This window comes from Diprion similis, chromosome 4 (genome assembly GCF_021155765.1).
Source record: "Diprion similis isolate iyDipSimi1 chromosome 4, iyDipSimi1.1, whole genome shotgun sequence".
Taxonomy (NCBI): domain Eukaryota; kingdom Metazoa; phylum Arthropoda; class Insecta; order Hymenoptera; family Diprionidae; genus Diprion; species Diprion similis.
Window position 1 is genome coordinate 11,072,048 of NC_060108.1, and position 17,464 is coordinate 11,089,511.

At 37.6% G+C, this 17,464-nt stretch overlaps 2 protein-coding genes across 2 annotated transcripts; both read left to right on the top strand.

Annotated features, from left to right (window-relative positions):
- The first annotated feature begins 265 nt into the window (after positions 1–265).
- Positions 266–7,331, top strand: LOC124405332 (suppressor protein SRP40-like). The gene is made up of 4 exons (XM_046880143.1): positions 266–456; positions 3,770–4,136; positions 4,372–4,491; positions 7,041–7,331. Exons 2-4 carry the CDS (start codon positions 3,779–3,781, stop codon positions 7,268–7,270), a joined length of 708 nt encoding a protein of 235 aa, XP_046736099.1. The 5' UTR covers positions 266–456; positions 3,770–3,778; the 3' UTR covers positions 7,271–7,331.
- Positions 7,332–9,274: 1,943 nt separating this feature from the next.
- Positions 9,275–17,403, top strand: LOC124405633 (serine/threonine-protein kinase meng-po). The gene is made up of 2 exons (XM_046880680.1): positions 9,275–9,614; positions 14,907–17,403. The coding sequence occupies exon 2, from the start codon at positions 14,907–14,909 to the stop codon at positions 16,068–16,070; it is 1,164 nt and encodes a 387-aa protein (XP_046736636.1). The 5' UTR covers positions 9,275–9,614; the 3' UTR covers positions 16,071–17,403.
- The last annotated feature ends 61 nt before the right edge of the window (positions 17,404–17,464 follow it).

A 17,464-nucleotide genomic window follows, 5' to 3' on the forward strand; every position in this document is an offset into this window, starting at 1 on the left:
ATACCTCAGTCTGAAGCGTCTGATTAAATTCTAATTTCGTTCTCCAATTCCATTCACGTTTGGGAATAATGTTCGGTGTTTTTACCCGCAATTAAGTTTTACCCTTTGATTAAATTTCTCCGCTACTCGCCAATTTTAGTGCAATTCGATTACACCGTATACACTTGGAGAATGAACTGGATGGAAGAAGCAGAAAAAAATTTGGCTTGATTCCGATTCCGACGATAAAGGTCGAAGAGTTACGATAGACGTTTCCCTTTCCGGCAACAAAGTACTTCACCTCTAATAATCGGTAATACTGCTCGATATTTTCACGACGGACAGACAGTCAGTCGACGGGTGTCAGAGGCTTAAGAGGGATTGTAATTTCCAGTTCTATATATCGGCGTGTCTCGGTCTGCTGTAAAAGTGCGAACCACTGAAACGAGCCGGTGAATCAAGTTCAGCCTGAAAACGGTGAGTGCAATTTAAATAAGGACTAGGAGAAAGTAAGCAGAGTGAAAAAAACCGTTAGACAAGGGCCAACGAAATTTGGCTCTCATGACTCAAGTGTCAAGAATTTCGCGAGGCTCTAGAACAGTGCTTTTAATAATTGTGTCAATAATAGTAAGTAACAAGCGGGCTGGTTTACTATAGAAAATATTATTTGGTCCAATATTTGGGATTCCAAAATGAAGATTAGGAACTTCAGCACCGAAGTAACTGATAGAAAACGGTAAAACCGGTAACTCGATTTAATTATTACGGATGATTTAAACGTTCTGTGAGTCTCCCATTTTTTTTCTTTTCCTATATCGTTTATTCACCACCTATTTTGCCACTTTGCTTCGAGGAAGTAAATTTTTTTCAAAACTATTACTATTACAACTTTATTTTGATTCGGTTGAACGAACAGCATTTCAGCAATTTTTATACATAAAGTTTAAAAATCGAAAATCAACTTGAATTAGTGAATTTATTAACGATCTCAGAAATCTTCCAGTATTGAACAATTCTTTCAGTGCTAAAAATATCGCTACAATTTGATCTCTTCATAGCTGAATTTTCTAAAAATTCTTTAATATGTATGTTTTATACTCAGCTTATCGGTAAATTAAATGAACAATCTGCGTAGAATCATATTAGAAGTGGATTATCCAAGAAATGAACGTCATCTTCGTATCGGTTCGTATAAGTAATTTAATTCATTCACATTAAGTGTACACAAAAAAGCAGCCACCATACAGTTATTCATTTTGATAAACGATTCGCTTTGAAAGTTAAACAAATTTCACAATTCAATAATGAAATAACTCTTAAATTGTCATATAAACTGAACTTTGGTTGAATTAATTTTCCTCTAATTAAACGCCAACAATTTCTACAACAAATTCCAGCTACCATTTTAAATTCAATAAATTGATATCACGGTCAGTGGAATCTTTGAATATTAAAAAAGATGCATCAATTAAGGGGCAATTTCGAATCCATTAACATTATCAAATTATATTATACATATGTCCCAGCTATCTCAGAAGTTAATAGCCTTTTGGCACCGGGTCATCGTTCGCTGCAGGTTTGTTACAATGGAAATTCGGCTTCCCTGCTATTCTGAAATTTCAAAATATTCAAGATCGTTAATCACACGGCTATACAACGGCCACAAGTTGTGATTGTTTGAGGTAAATAAGCGCAAGGAGTTAACGTTACAGCCTGCGAAAGACAGCCGAGCTACAAATGTTGTTTCAACTTTGAATCGTGTACAAGTGATTAGTTCTATACGTCGTTCGAAATGTCTTGCAGGAAAATAAACCCGATCCCCCTGCTTTCTACGCACACATTGAACACACATCTGGACGCAAGTAAATACACGGACAAAAATCCGCAGCGTGTATACATTCACGGTTGGACTTTTGTGTGAAACCTTTCTCATTATACAGATTACATGATATAGCCGGAAAAAGAAGAAATTCTTCTTTTTTTTTTTTTTTTTTTTGTCCATTAGTCAATTCAGAATTTCCATTCAAATGGGAATTCCAATTACAATCAAATATTCAGTAATGCTAACGCGATATAGATAAAAATGTCACTGAATGGTCTTCTGAATAAAGTGAAACCATTCTAAAGTAATATAAAACGATTCTAAGCAATCTCTAACTATTCTGAAGCTATTCAAAATAGAAGATCGATGTTCAACCTTTTTTTGATAATTTTATTATTTTTTTTTTTTTTTTTTTGTATTTTGAAAGACAGCTTCGTAGCGTAAAAATATAAGGACTGGATAATTACTCAATACACGATTATCTAGTAATAAAATTTATCAATAGCAGCAATTTTTTATGAAGAAACTTTTTCCAGAATTTCTAACATGAAAGATTTGAGGAATAGGGTAACAAAATAAAATAAAAATAAGAAATTATTTCGGTGCGAAACTCTTAAGAATGTTATAGCTATGCAGTGACTGTTATTTGGTATAAGGGAAACATTCTTCCCTCAGTAACATTAAATCGCAGTAAAAGTCGCATTAGCAGCTGATACTCAATCAAACTAACTTCCGTTTCTTCGTACAGTTTTTTTTTTTTTTTTTTTTTTTCTTTTTTCCTTTTTCTTTGCACGGACATTAACAGGCAGCCCGTTATTTTCAAGACGTAGAAACAGTGGCGCGTTTCATCGATTTCAGGCTTGTGTAACATTGTTGACGTTAACGTCGACGGTGAGACGCGAGCACGCACGTTTTCACCTACGCCTAGAGCTCGTTGATACCAGTGAAATTAAGTCGTATAACAGAATTTACGACCGTTACTAATATCAGCGACCTTGATCTTCGTTTCTTTGACGGTATTACTGAATTTGAGTAAAAAACTAAGGGTACAAAAAGCTGCCTCAACTATCGTCGACTCGGAACTATGCTAAAGAAATCTGTAATTTTAAAATTAGGACGCACCTAATTTTCGATTCCACGATAAAATACTGTGAATGAGTAATTGGAAATAAATATTCAGATTTAAAAATAATTAATCAGACTCTGTATGATCAGATATGATGGGATATCGTTTAAGTTTAGTAAACTATATTAGTTTGTTTATAAGTCGGATATTGCAAAGCTTCGAAATGTTTTAATTTACGTGGAAAAATGTCACTGTACAATTACGATTAGGTATCATTTCATAAATAATCTTCTGCATGACCTGAACGCTGTATTTCAATATTAAAAATACTTCCGATTCATCGTCATTACAGTTGATGATTCATGGGGTAAAAAAATTTATCATCTTTTGACCGATTGTTTATTTGGATTAATTTCTTGATTGAATATGAATATCAGCCTTGTACAGACACTTTATTTTTATTTTGTCACGTTCCATCATAACCTTAGAAATGTTGCGACCAGGCTCTATAAAATAGCTGTGATGCATAAATTATAACAATTAACGAATTTTATTGAACTGTGAACATTAATTAACATATGAAGTCACACTTTTATTTACGGATTTTATGCGTCGGGGCTTTTCGCACTTTTTTCGCATTCAATTCTCGACAAAAATATATATTTTCTATAATTTTAGGTATATTCGTTAACGACTAATGAAATTTCAAAGAGCAAAAAAAGTTTTTCCCATGTTATTGCCATAAAATAATTCGATCACATAGCGGACTATCTTAGAGTTTTTGTTAATAATTTGAAAGCTTTTAAACCCCTAGGAGCATAAAAATTGAAAAACAACCCTATCAGGACCACCCTGCTACCCATTAACGGAAGTTCTGAAATATTATTTCGTTTATTTTGCAGAAGAACATAATGTCATCGTCATCGCGTGTCAAGTCAAAGAATGCCTTGAAATCGCCGAGAAAGACGGGAAATGAGGAAACTTCGGCAGCTCCTGGTGCAGTGGATGACAAGAAGACCCAGAAGGACGTCAAGAAGGAGGGTGAAGCGAAGAAATTAAATTCCATCGACAACAACAACACACAGTGCGATGCTCGAGCAACCGAAGTCTCAAATGTGCAGGCAAAATTGTCGAAAAAGATGAATGACGTGTGTGGCGAACTTCAGAGGATAAAGATAGAGGATGGAGGAGAGCCCCAACCGATGAAAGAAGCAACGGAAAAAAAATCAGACGTGGAAGAAACGACTCAAAAAAATGTTGACGCTGCTTGTAAGAGAGAAGAGTCGAATCTCGATGAAAACGAGAATCAAAATGCAGATAAAAATGGGTTGAAGATGAAGACTGTTGATAATGGATCATGGAGATTGGAATGGAGATTTGCTCTTCTACAGAAAATGCAGAATTTTTATTCTCCCTCGAACTTGACAGTCTTCATCTTGATCCCATCTTACTCTGCGCCTTGAATCTCGTTCTCATCAAGTTCCGATTCTTTTCTCTATTACAGATCAAGTCAAGACGAAGGAACAGAAGAAAAAAGAACGAGAGACTGAACGACTTGCAAAAGCGATGACAAAATTCAGCAAAAAATTCGTGTCGGCAGCCAAAGATTTAGGAATCATTGAACGTAAGTCGTTTTACTTGGGAAAATGAATTTCTTTTTTTTTCGTCGAGAATTGAAAAACTGAGAAGTTACAGTGTCGGCTGGATTACTGTCAAATCTGGTGTTCTTTCAAGTTCTGATGAAAATTCCTGTGTAATCCATAGTTTCGCAAAATCATGTCACGTCTACTAAAATTCGTTAAAACCACATGAAGCCCCGTGAAATTTTTTAATTATCACGATTCGTGAATTTGCAGTCCTGTAAAATCTCTTGAAATCTATTTCAGTTCTCTGAAATCCCTTGAAGCCTGATGAAATCTTTTGGAATAGCGTGAATTCTTTAAAGTTTGAAAAAAACTTTAAAAACCTATGATATCCAGTTTTAAATTTCATCCAATCTAACAAGATTTCATAGAATCCGTTAAAGTGTTTGAAGTCTCATGAAATTCTACTATTTTAGTACGTGAGTTCCATGAAGTTTTGTTATAAAGTAATCAACCACTTTAACGTAAGATATTTGAAAAAAAAAAAATTTAATTTAAATACAAATGGAATGGAATAGCTGTGCTGAACAGTTCAAGTGTAAAATCGATTTTTAATTTTCAACTTGATCTTCGTGCTTCGTTATTTGCTTAAAAAATTGACATCATAATATGCAGTCTGCGAGGAATATTCAATCCTTTTTCATTCATGGCGCGTTCGATGAAAACGGTTGTTCAATTTAACGATTAATTGCCACTCGGAATAGAAAACGAACGATGGAGAAAAACGAGTGCACTTGAAAGCTCCGCAGTCTGCTGTCACGAATTCTAACAATTTAATTACTCCCAGCTCAGCCTCAGACATGTAACTGATTAAAGCAACTCTTCGTTTTGTTACGAACCTGACAATGAGTATTGAGGTGGAGGGATTTGGATTCGTTAACGAATGACGGGTGAAATTTAACGGCTAATTGACGCTCGTGAAATATTGCAATATATAATGTAGTTTTGTGGGATATGAGTATTGCATGAAAAATAACACTAAAAATGAGTAAAGTAGTACAAATTTTCAAGAGACTTGCAGGACATTGAAGTATGCAGTTGCAAAGTTATGCAAATTTTTTTTTAATATCATCTGTACATTTTTGCAAAGATCCACTATAGAAACCCATTTATTAATCTGTAAAACAATAAGCATTCTAGCAAGAACTGAATCTTTGTGAATCCAGGCAGCTTTGAGGGGAATTTCCGAAACGAAAAGCGCTTTGAAGTTACATAGAATCAAGTGTTTAGAACAATGAATATTGTGTAGGTTATGAAATGACGTCATTTTTTGTCGAATTCGTAGAAAACTATTAAAAAATGCTGCGAAGTGATGTTGTAGTTCTAAAAACAGTGCAGTTTGCGTTGAAACATTTTATCTTTCTCCCAATACTCACGATGCGATCATCCTTAAGGAATCTGTCTGAACTAATTTTTTTACCGAATCTTTGTGTATCCGGTTACTTTTAAATATTAATTCCATGTATAAACTACAGTAAAATTTAGCCAAAATTAATTCAAAAGTGTTCTTAGATATTCATGAAGTGCATTTCGTCGGGTTAGTGGAATAAAGAGACACGTCGTTTCCATTTTCGAAAAAGTGACACGTCGGTTTTGAGCTACGAAAAAGTGGCACCTCGGGGCTGAAGTGAAAAACAGGACAACTCGCTTTTAAAGTTGAAGAAGGGAACATATAATAAATTAATTTTGATTTTGAATTATAATTTCTTTGTTTGCTTAATTGTTTTTTGAAGTGGAGAATTTTTAATTTTTAAAAATGACAATGCAGGTACATTATCAAGTGCGATAAGAGTTGCAAAAAAAGAATGCCATAGCGATGCGGCTTGTAAACGTACCATTAAAAATTAAAAATTTTCCACTTTCAAAAACAATTCAGCAAACAAAAAAATTATAATTTGAAATGAAAAATGAATTTATTAGAAAAATCTAAAACGTGTCCCGTTATTGAAACTCAAAACGACGTCTCTCCTTTTTCAACTTTAAAATCGAGCTGTCCTGTTTTTGACTTCAAAACCGAGGTGGTTCGTTTTTCAAGCTCAAAACTACGTGACTCTTTTTACAAGCCTAAAGCGACGTGTCACGTTTTATACTGTTAAAAGCGAGTTTATTCCACTAACCCGACGATTTAAAATCCTCGAACAATGTAATCAAGTTTCTCAAAACCATATATAACCATCACAAGCTCTTCGCAAGAAGCCTTAAAAAATATTTCTACAATTCATTAAATATTTTCAGCGTCTGCTGAAATATTTCATAAAATTTACGAAATGTATGTGAAAATACATAAATTTATGATATCTCTAAGATTCTAAAATTTTTCTATACGAAACTGTGACGTTTATTGTTCGAAAAAAACATGAAACTGGTCGTGTTTCCCTTTATTTTCATACTTCAATTTGGTGCGAAACAGGTTCACTGCAATACGACACGAGTTTCTACATAGATAATGCAAAACTTATTGTGAACATCGCAGAATCCAAACTAATTACCACGACAGCAAAAAACGATAACTTTTCACCGCCAATTTCAGAGAACCAGGACTACAGTTCAGATTCGGATATCTCGTTGCTCTTGACGGATTCCTCATTGTGTTCATCAAGCTGCACCTGTTCAGAGTGCTGCACAACCGATTCCTCGACGTGCAGCTGCTCGGATTGCTGCTCCGACGGAAGAAGCAGCTCAACTTCATATTCCGCAGGTTCGTCGACTACGGATTCGTCGTCAGAATCGAGCAGCGAAAGCTCGCCGTCCTCTCCGTAATCCGATGATCGTATCGAGTTAAATTCTCAAATTGTTCTCTACAAATTCGGCATTGAATGTCGATTTTGCCCTGATTTCGAGAGCACTTAATGAGAATTTTGAATTTTTGAATTTTTTGATGTTTCGATAATTGAAAATTTGTCATAGTACCAATTTTATGATGGTCATTGATCAGTGTATTTATTATAATCATCTAATTTCCATTCCCTGTGATTGTTGAAGAAAAGAAATTTGAATGGAAAATATGTAATCGAATTAATACAACTTATTGGTGATATTTCACCCTGTTAAAATGTAATCGAACTTCATATATTTGTAAGGATTTTTGTATCGAATGAAATGTGATCTATTTCGTGTTATAATGTGTGATCTAACGATCGATTATTAAGCTTGTTTAATTGTCTGCTGTAAATCATAGTATATTATTATTTATTAATCAGAGGTAATGAATAAACTTTGTTTTTAACTATTCGACGTAGAAATGATGTCAGGTTTCACGCAACCAGTGAAATTGAATTCCAGTAATCACGTTTGTGTGTAATTCAGACGGTAGAGGAAAAAACGTGACACATTATTCATGTCGTACATAGAATTTTCAGAATCCGTAGCGCGAAGCCAATATGCTGGGAATCAGATGTAACACCTAGTGCCGAGAACATACGTGGCCAAAACTGAGCGAAATTTAATATCACTGTGCAAAATTGTTTATCTTTATCGATTTAAATGTTAAAACTCAATTTTCTCATGCAGTATACAAAAAAAAAAATCTTGTTACCGTAATCTGGGGGAGAATCCGTTATACCAACTTTGAAAAACCTTCTTAATTCAGAAAAATCTCAGCTAACGCAATGGAAATTGTAATTCAAGCGGTTTATCCTATTCCATAAATAGATGGTAGGTGAGCTTCGCACCTATAGATATACCCTCAGTTACTGATCGCCCACGCCGTCACGAGAATTCCAATTCTGTCCTTCCACCCACTTCCGATTCCCCTCGCTTTCTTTTTCTCTTTCTCTTTCTGCTTCTGCTTCTCCCATCCATTTCTCAATTTGGGACTCTTACATCAATCATTGGGTATATCTCTTTGAGCTATTAGCTCTGTATACGCGTTATGGTGTGTGGTACCTGCACAAACGCGCTCGTCAAGAGGACCAAGAGACTACATTACCTGTAATTGCCTCTGAAATTGCTGGCTTTCATTCATCCGTTAGTTAATCTCATCTCAGGAACCATCGAGGTCGAGTTTTAACGATCGATACAGCCTGTCTGGCACATGCCACTTTGGATCTATAGTTTATTTATTTTACGATAATCCACTCGGTACAGTCGATGAAGATTTTTTAGGAATACTCTTTCTCTTTCTTTTCAATTCACTTTTCGTCTAGCATTACAAAAGCAACGTCGTCGCTCCAATCCTGCGAACGACATGTGCAAACTTATTTCGAGGGTGCGAAGCGTTCCACGTCAGGAACATGAGAACTGTGGCGTAAAAAGGGAGCAAAAATCATTCACCGAAACGGTATTGCTCGTACAATAATAAAACGAAAATGAGAAAATGGCGAGTCTCGTGCAGCAAAAGAGGAAAAGAAAAATTGAACGCCTTCCAGAAATTACGCGCTTCTTCATTTGCACGTATAATTTCGTTTCCTTTTTCTCTATTCTCTCGCATCTGCTGCACAAGGACCAAGCAGCGAGTGCATCGTCGTAAATTATGGCCAAACATTCGGTTTCGCACATGTGTTTGTATTTCCGATGACTCGCGTTCGGGGTTAACGAGCGTCTTAGAGATGCTGATGCGAGTTAGAAGAAAGAAATTTGCGATTTTCGCGATCTAAGCTGGAGGCGAGAGCAACGCGAGTGAGAAAAACGGAGGCGAGGTTGGTCGTGAAATCGGGTCCGGAAAATTTTCCGCAATATCGGACGAATGTACGTCTGCGCGTCACGCCGTCGGTTCAGGTCTATATAAACGACGTCGAGCGTCGCGACGCCGTCAGACGTTGGGAACCGCGCACCAATGAAAACGTGATGCCGAAGCTCCGTTGGCAGGCAGGTAAACACAGTGACGAAATGATTTTTTGAGTGGCAGTTTTACTCTCAACAATCGCGTCTAATGACACAACTACATTATCACCTAAACGAGCAATAATTCAAACAATAATCAACAAACAATCCACGCGTTACATGTGATTTAACATTATCCGCAAAACTGATTTTCCCGGGGCCGGTTGTGATTGCCGAGGAAACGAGGCGATTTTACTCGAACCTGTGTCGACAATGTAAATCAATTGTTTCTAATATCAGTGCAGTTTCTTGGAATACCCCGTCGACAAGAGGCTATTCAAAGGTGAGTTCGAAACTTCAAAACTTACGTTATTATTATCGTGAATTGGGATTGTAACTTTCGAAAAACAAGAGATTTTATCTCGTCACGAAAAATTCTAAACTTTGGTAAAACGTTACGAAGTTCCTTTTTCCGCTGTCCGGAAGAAGTCTCTGACAAAAAAGTTATTCGCGAATCTTGAGTCGGTGTAATTTTTTTACTCCAACCCCTGTTTTTTCTCTCCATACTTTGATTGATCAGCTTTTGTGGGAAATAAATAGTTTCTCTTTCACACGATTTCCCAAAGCAAGCTTGTATATTGACATGTAGGCATTCCATTTTCATGAGGCTGTAGTTTGTAACGTTGTTGTAATGATGAATCTATAGAAAAAAAGTCGTTACTTTGCAGCTTTAGGATTACTTAAAATTTAGCAAACCGTGAAAACAGCATCAAGAAAGTTTGATTTTGTGAATTCAAGTTCTTCAGGTATTCTAAAGGTGCATAATAGTAACTTGAATTCCTCGTCCATTCTCGATGCCAATCATACTATGATGAAATTTCTCTCACCATCTTGAATGGACCGTAAAAGCTGGTCAATTTCCGAGTGACTGCAATAAAGATTGAGCGTTGGCGTAGATTGAATAGCCTGAACGCGGGTAATCTGCAAGTGGCATCAGGTGACTTTTACAAGTTGCAGAAATTTCACTCGAAGGTATCTCGATTCGGTAATACAGTCCGGTAATCAGGTTATACTGGCGTCGGACTGTTGTTATAAATAGAAATTGAACATCCAGGAATCGACCAATCCGGTCCTGGGTCAGACGAGGAGAGTCATAACTGTCGAGCCATTGACATTATGGGAGGTCGTTGAGGAGCTGGTCGAATAAATGGATGAAAATCTATCATCTAGTCGTGAACCGTCCGACGTTATTGATGGTCGCGTTGGGGTTTCCTCGAAATTCCAGCTGAGTAAGACTCCGGCTCTCGCATCGTTCATGTCACTCAAAATTGAAACACAAAATAGGGTTCTTCAAAATTTCTTTCACCTCACTCACTATTGTGCAAAGTCTGGGAGGTTGGCACTCGAGCCAGGCAACCATCCGGATATTTCCTATCGACCACGCCCGTGCAAAGGTCTCGAGTTTGAACTGTAAAACTTGCAGGGAGGTTGGAAGTGCTGGTATAAACCAGGCGAGGTGGTTGGGAGGGTGGAAAAGTGTAAGGGTGCATGCTGGCTGAAGTCCAGCTCGACAAACGAGAGCCAGCCGAGTTAAAGTAGCATCGATCGCCTCTCGGATGAGCTAAGGGTACTTTTTTCGACTTTAGGTGCCACCTGACGTCGCCAAAAACTTACCTCTCAGTGTTCTTTTTTCATTTCTTGATATCGTTACATTTCTCACTCGTGCGGAAAAGGCACCGTTTTCAAAAAGCTGTTCAACACCCTGTCAATTGAATCAGTCCAATGATGCAATCGTCGAGAATAAGCTTCATTCTTAATTTTTGAACAGACTTGATGGATTAGTCGTGGATTAAGTTACCTCATGATTAACTGAACCCTTTAAATATCACTGCGGCTGATATTGACGGACAAGTGTTATTAGCTCTGATTTTAATTTAGTATAATCTCTGACAAATTAATTGGGAACACAGAGATTTTCTCATTAAAAAAGTGAGCACATCCGATTACTCAACTCTTATTGGGATTAAGGCTGCGACGGTAGGCGATTAATGAATCAAAAGTAGCTTAATCAAGTACGGTTGCTATATTGGATCGAACGCCAGCTGTTTTACGTCTGAGAAAACATTTACGGGGAAATAGTGTCGATCCAATATGGTATTGAAAATTCAAACAATTCCGAATTGTTCGGGCAACGTGATTAATTGATACTTTATTAATTCATGGTTAATATTCAGCGTAGCGAAGAGATGATGAATTCCCGATAGCAAGAACGGCTTGAATCCCAGCAGAGGTTGAATTTTCTTATTATTGCGATTAAGGATTGATTCAGTTTGTTTAATCATCAATCATCCGCCAATAGCTGTATAAAACGAATATTAACCGTACGTCGTGAAACTTTTCCAAAGCTAATTGTATTATCTTTATTGAACTCACTTTCCAGTCTACTTGAAAATACATTATAACAGTTTCATTACGTCACTGACAATCGATCATAGATTAAAAATGTGAAAACCATAACCGAAGTTCAGTTGCATGTTCAAAAATCCAGTGTAAAAGTTTCTCAGGTCAGCATTACAGCTTTCGAACTTCCCTACCTGAAATCGTATAGCAGGCTTGGAAGGTTTCGATCAAATCCATCAATTCCAATCAAATCCAGAATAATGCGTCTCTTATAGTTTCTTTCTAGGATACAAATAAATTGCTTCATATTTTGGGAAATAATAATGTTAGCGGTCGTGCATTGGGACGAAAATGTTTGAAAAATTTATGTGAAAACAAAGGAAAAATAAGGCCCAGACGTCAGTGGTTTACCATAACAATTTGCTTACTTCGATCTCCCCTTATGAAGGTTTCAAGTTGTTTTGCATTTGCTTTTTCTTCCTGTTTTTTTTTTTTTCATTTTCTTTTTTTTTTTACCAAATGGCATGAGTAACGTCAAATGTTAAAGTAATATTGATAGGTCAGAAAAGCAAGGAAAAAAGTGTCAATGTATTCGATCTATATATGGAATTGACAATTAGAGAACAGTTTTTTCAGCCATAACAGTGGCGCATATGATAATTCTGCAGGTTGATCCAAACTCCTTGCCAACTCAGCCAAAAAACTGTGGCTAGAGTTACAGTATCTTGTTGATATAGCCGTAAACAAATGTTTTTTTCTCGATAATTACCACGTTTTTATCTTCTACGCTTAATGAGAAGAATCAAATGAAACAACCGTTTTATCACATTTTTTACCACAGAAAATTTCTTCGAATAAATCTCTACTCAAGTTCTGGCATTAATTACTGGCTGGAATTGGCTGGAAAAAATAGTTTCCGATCATCCAACAAATATGAAGTGTTCAGATAATGGCCAAAGCTTTCGATTTACTTTCCTTCTATATCTCTGCCGATCAATGGACAAGAACAAAGATATAAAACCGTTTTTTTTTTACTTCGTTCGTTGCGACGACATCATTGCATATCCAGGCGTACCTACTGTTACCGCTATTTCAAGACAAAACATACGAGTATAGCATAAAAATATTTTGAATGATCAAAGTACGGCGATAAATTTTTTTTTTTTTTTTTTTCCTAGTATTTAACGGTGCCGATATTTCTTTTTTATACATACATTTCTTTTTCACAGACATCGGTAAGATAGAATAATAAACATATCGCCAAGTTTTTGCCGCAGAATGAAGAAGCTCGTTATAAACAATCATTGCTGGAATATATTCCATTGCGTGCTCGTGGTCTGTCTGGATTTTATCGTTTTCCCCCTTTTTTCACTTTACGCTTGCTGGATATCATGACGTCACGATGGCTGAAAATTTCATTTCACAACTGATGATGTATTGACAAAAGGCCGTTCGGTCCGTTTGCGCTTCGAGACTGAGAATCGATGTCGTTTAATAATCGCGTGCGTCAAACGCACACAGTCCGACGTAAAACGTATAAGCATGACGCACATGCCACCGATTCTTCCTCACTTGGAAAATTGGTTCATTTACCTTGCATTGTATCACCTCGTGTTTCATTTTGCCATATTAAACGATCTATATCTAGTTTTCCGAAGAAGTAAATCTGGGGATTTTTTTAGGGATCTTGACAATTTTAATGCTCATATTTGAAATTGTTTAAAAACATGAATATTTCATATTCAGATGAGATATTCACAAAACTGTTTCCGAAGATTAATCTTCACTAATGAATGATGCAAATCGAAGGTTTTCTAATGAGAAATACGTCGCAAATAATTCGGAAACATGTAAATTAAATCGCATGGAGGTACGTGATCTGCAATGGATTAACTGATACGTGCAAAACAGGTGAACGGAAACTGACAGGTGTCAGTGCGTTTGAAATTGTTTTGTGCATAATTTTTCGGTGAATCGTTTGGAAACTATATGTTTGAGTTACATTTACGATAAATTAAACAGACACAATTGATGTATCTATACTTAATTTCTAATAATACCTACAAATTTTATCCAGAAAGAAAGTACGTTGTAATGAGGCTATTTTTACACCCAAAGTTTGGATTCATGAATCAGGTACAATTATATGTCTGGTTCAGCTATATAATTTCAGATCCATTTCAGGATTCAGGATGAGAACAAATTATTTACGAGTAGGGTATAAATTATATTTCTCTTTAGAAGAATAAAATAAGAAGAGCAGAAAATTTCATACATATTGCTTACATGTATAATTGTTTATAGTAGTTCGCAGAATTGTTGTCGCACAAAAACTAATCATAAGAAATCATTCGATACTATAATTTATATGGAAGAATATTTTTTCGCGAAGTCTGAAATGAGATTAAACTTGTTTTTGGTGTAATTACGTCAGTTGGGCACGTGGGTAATTGTTACGGTTATTAATTCACGAATTTCATTTCCGATGTCACTATATGTTCAACTTTACAGAAAGACATCTTTGTATTAAGATAATTTTATTCTGAAAAAATTATACAAACTGTGGAGAAAATTCTGGTTTTACTAATATGATTTTTACAAACAAAACATAATTATTCATTGACAAATACGGGTTCCTGTAACCGGAACAAAAATATTTTATTTCCGATTCGAGTATAACTTTTGAAAAGGAAGTAGTAATGTATTCAAAACTTATTTTGAATCCAAACCATAAAGACATTTCTGAAAATTTTACGACACAAAAAAAGGTTCAAGCATGCAAATTCTCTGACACTTCTATCGATAATAGTCTGGCAAACGTGGCTTATGGATCTTATGTAGATGATATGAATGTTTTAGGTTAAGCATAACTCGAGCAGTTTATATGTAAGTCATCTGGACTGGTTTGTAAACTTTTATCGTCAACTGACTACCACGAGTCATCAAAACAACATAACTTTATTTCATTCAGTCAGTTGGCACCCCTGACTAGCGAACACAAATATTGTCGTGGTACGATCTCGCTGACCAATGAAGTTGAATTGTATTAATTATTCAGCGCATGCGCGTCACTCAGTGTCCTAAGTTTACCGTTTTTCTCTCTACATAACACCTGCAGAAAATACGACTATTCCCAAATTTGAAATTTCTTGTAGAAATGTCGCCCAAATTCGCCTACACACATAATTGATTTGGAAAGACTGATAAAAATAAATATATGTACTTCTTGTTGCAGATGAAGCTTCACGAAAAAAAAGAGTCGGGCATTCACCGCGTGCAGGAAGTCGCCCTCGAAGACTTGGACCTCACGAAGGAGTATAACGTGGAGAAGACGTTGGGTGAGGGCAGCTTCGCGAAGGTGCTTCTGGCAAGGCACAAGCGAACGCAAACCCGGGTGGTGCTAAAAGCTGTGCACCAGGAGTTAACGTCGGAGAAGGACTTCTACAGGGAATTCCACTATTCGTACCACCTGAGTCCACACCCGAACATCCTGAGCTCATACGCAGTGGCCTTCAGGGCGGAAAACTGCTACGTCTTCGCCCAGGAGTACGCGCCGTTTGGTGACCTCTCGGGGAACGTCAAGGCTGGAGGGCTGTCCGAGGATGTGAGCAAAAGAATCGGAGGTCAGCTGGCCTCGGCGCTTGATTTTTTACACTCCAAACAGCTGGCACACCGCGACGTGAAGCTGGAGAACGTCCTGGTCTTCACGCACGACATGTCGAAGATAAAACTCTGCGACTTTGGGTGCACCAAGAAGGAGGGAACCCTGGTGAACAGGATACGATGCACGTGGGTGCCGTTTCTACCACCGGAAGTCTACGAGGTGATAAAGAACGAGCGATACACCTGCAAGCGTAGCGCCGACTGCTGGCAGTTTGGGATCGTGCTCTTCGTCTGCCTGACCGGAAACCCTCCCTGGCAGAGCGCTGACCTGATCCAGGACCCCGACTACTCGGCCTTCCAACGTTGGCTCAAGCGAAGGACGACCAAGATCCCCGCCATGTTCAGGCGGTTCACGCCCCGGTTGCTCCGGTACTTTAGGCGGACATTCGAACACAAGCCAGAGAAGCGAGCGAACATCACCGAGATCAACAAGTACCTGAAGGACTCCTGGTGCGTCAACAAACTCAGCCATAGCGCCACCTCCACCTCCGTCGACGTCAGCGAAAGCCTCGCGAGGCGAGGCGACAGTCTGCTTTACCTGGACACGCTCGTCGACGACAAAAACAACGTCGACGAGAACAAGAACAAACTGAAGAAGCTGCTCAACAGCTACGGCCTCGAGACCACCGTTGACCAGAAGGTCGTTACCAAACGGATCTGGGAATGGGTCATGCAGTGCGACTCCAACATCGGTGAGCCCGGGCTGATCGGCGGACTGAACTCCGAGCCCATGTGAGTGCTGGCTAGGCCATCGAGATCGGTCAGCGAACCCAGCCTCAGGGTTGACGCGAAGGTACCTGTGGTCGAGTCGATTCGAGACATGCACGAATGGCAGAGATTCGTTGCTGCCAGTCTGGGCAGAGCGAAGATCAAGTGCCAGAAGTCCGTCGAGGAGTATCAGAGCACAATTGCTCCAGTGAATTCGTCGCGATAGAACTTGGTACAGATGTAGTATTTAACCGCTGTCAATTATGCGTGGTAGGGGACGAGTTAGTAGTCTATTACTACAGCTTGATAGTTACGATCGATTAGAATTGCTGGGTTGGCGAACGTGCCGCGAGTGATTCGAGGTGATCCGAATTGGGTCGAACCATGAGTGGCACGTGGGATACGAGTGACACGCTCAAGTATGAGTGAATTTTCGATTTTCCGGCTTCTGGACGAAATGAAATCATGACTAAACTGTTCTTGCCATCATTCCGTTTAGCATGAAAAAACACTCCATAGCCGGTGAGGTATGGAAATAATCTTATCTTCGAAATAAAATCGCTAGTGTGTTAACGGCAGCCATATTGTTTCATCTATGAGCTTCGAAATTCATTGATAAAAGATTTGAGAAACATTGCTTTTCATCTTGTTAGCCAAATTTTTACCAAACGCTGAATATTCGAACCTGATAAATTCAAGGTAATGTCAGTAATTATGATGTGCCACCATTTTGTAATTACGATTGATGAGTTAACGGGAGTTTTTTGGTAGCTGCGGTCGTTCGCCAAACTATGCATCTTTGAAAAACGAAATAAAAACGTAGATGCGTGAATGACGGTTTGATGATACGGGTAGAATTTCACCAAAGTTCAATTATACTTTTAAAATTATTGTACATAGATATTCTGAACTTGGTTAACTCTACGTCGGATGATGATGTCATGTCACGCGTGATTCGTCTTGTAACTCCGCGATGAGAATGATAATTACTTTGAATGAAATGATGGGAAAATTCGCAGTTTTCCTCATGTATGTTTTACTTCCTCGGCCGAATGAACAAACAAGTATTTTTGTCAATGTATTAAAAGTCCGGCGTCTAAGGAGCGCTATCCATGTCGGACTGATAGAGACAATAAATAACATTTCCATGAAATTTACTTGCTAAGATGATAATAGATATTAATGATAACATTGATAGCCGTCTTGATATAATATAACATTAACAAATATAGTGACAGCAATGATAATAATCATCGCGTTAGTGTACAGACATATTTGTTGTAGTAGCGATATCCTATTAGAAATCGTTTAATCATCAACAATCGGAGTTTTGACAAATAGAGCAACAATTTTCGACATGCAAATGCAAATGCATCATGGAGTGAAAAATTAAAGAAGATCAATATATTTTCCATTTGATTT

Coding starts and splice junctions, on each gene's coding strand:
- LOC124405332 (XM_046880143.1), top strand. CDS start 3,779: ATGTCATCGTCATCGCGTGTCAAGTCAAAGAATGCCTTGAAATCGCCG. Junction 4,137..4,371: donor AAAAAATGTTGACGCTGCTT/GTAAGAGAGAAG, acceptor TCTCTATTACAG/ATCAAGTCAAGACGAAGGAA. Junction 4,492..7,040: donor AGATTTAGGAATCATTGAAC/GTAAGTCGTTTT, acceptor CGCCAATTTCAG/AGAACCAGGACTACAGTTCA.
- LOC124405633 (XM_046880680.1), top strand. CDS start 14,907: ATGAAGCTTCACGAAAAAAAAGAGTCGGGCATTCACCGCGTGCAGGAA.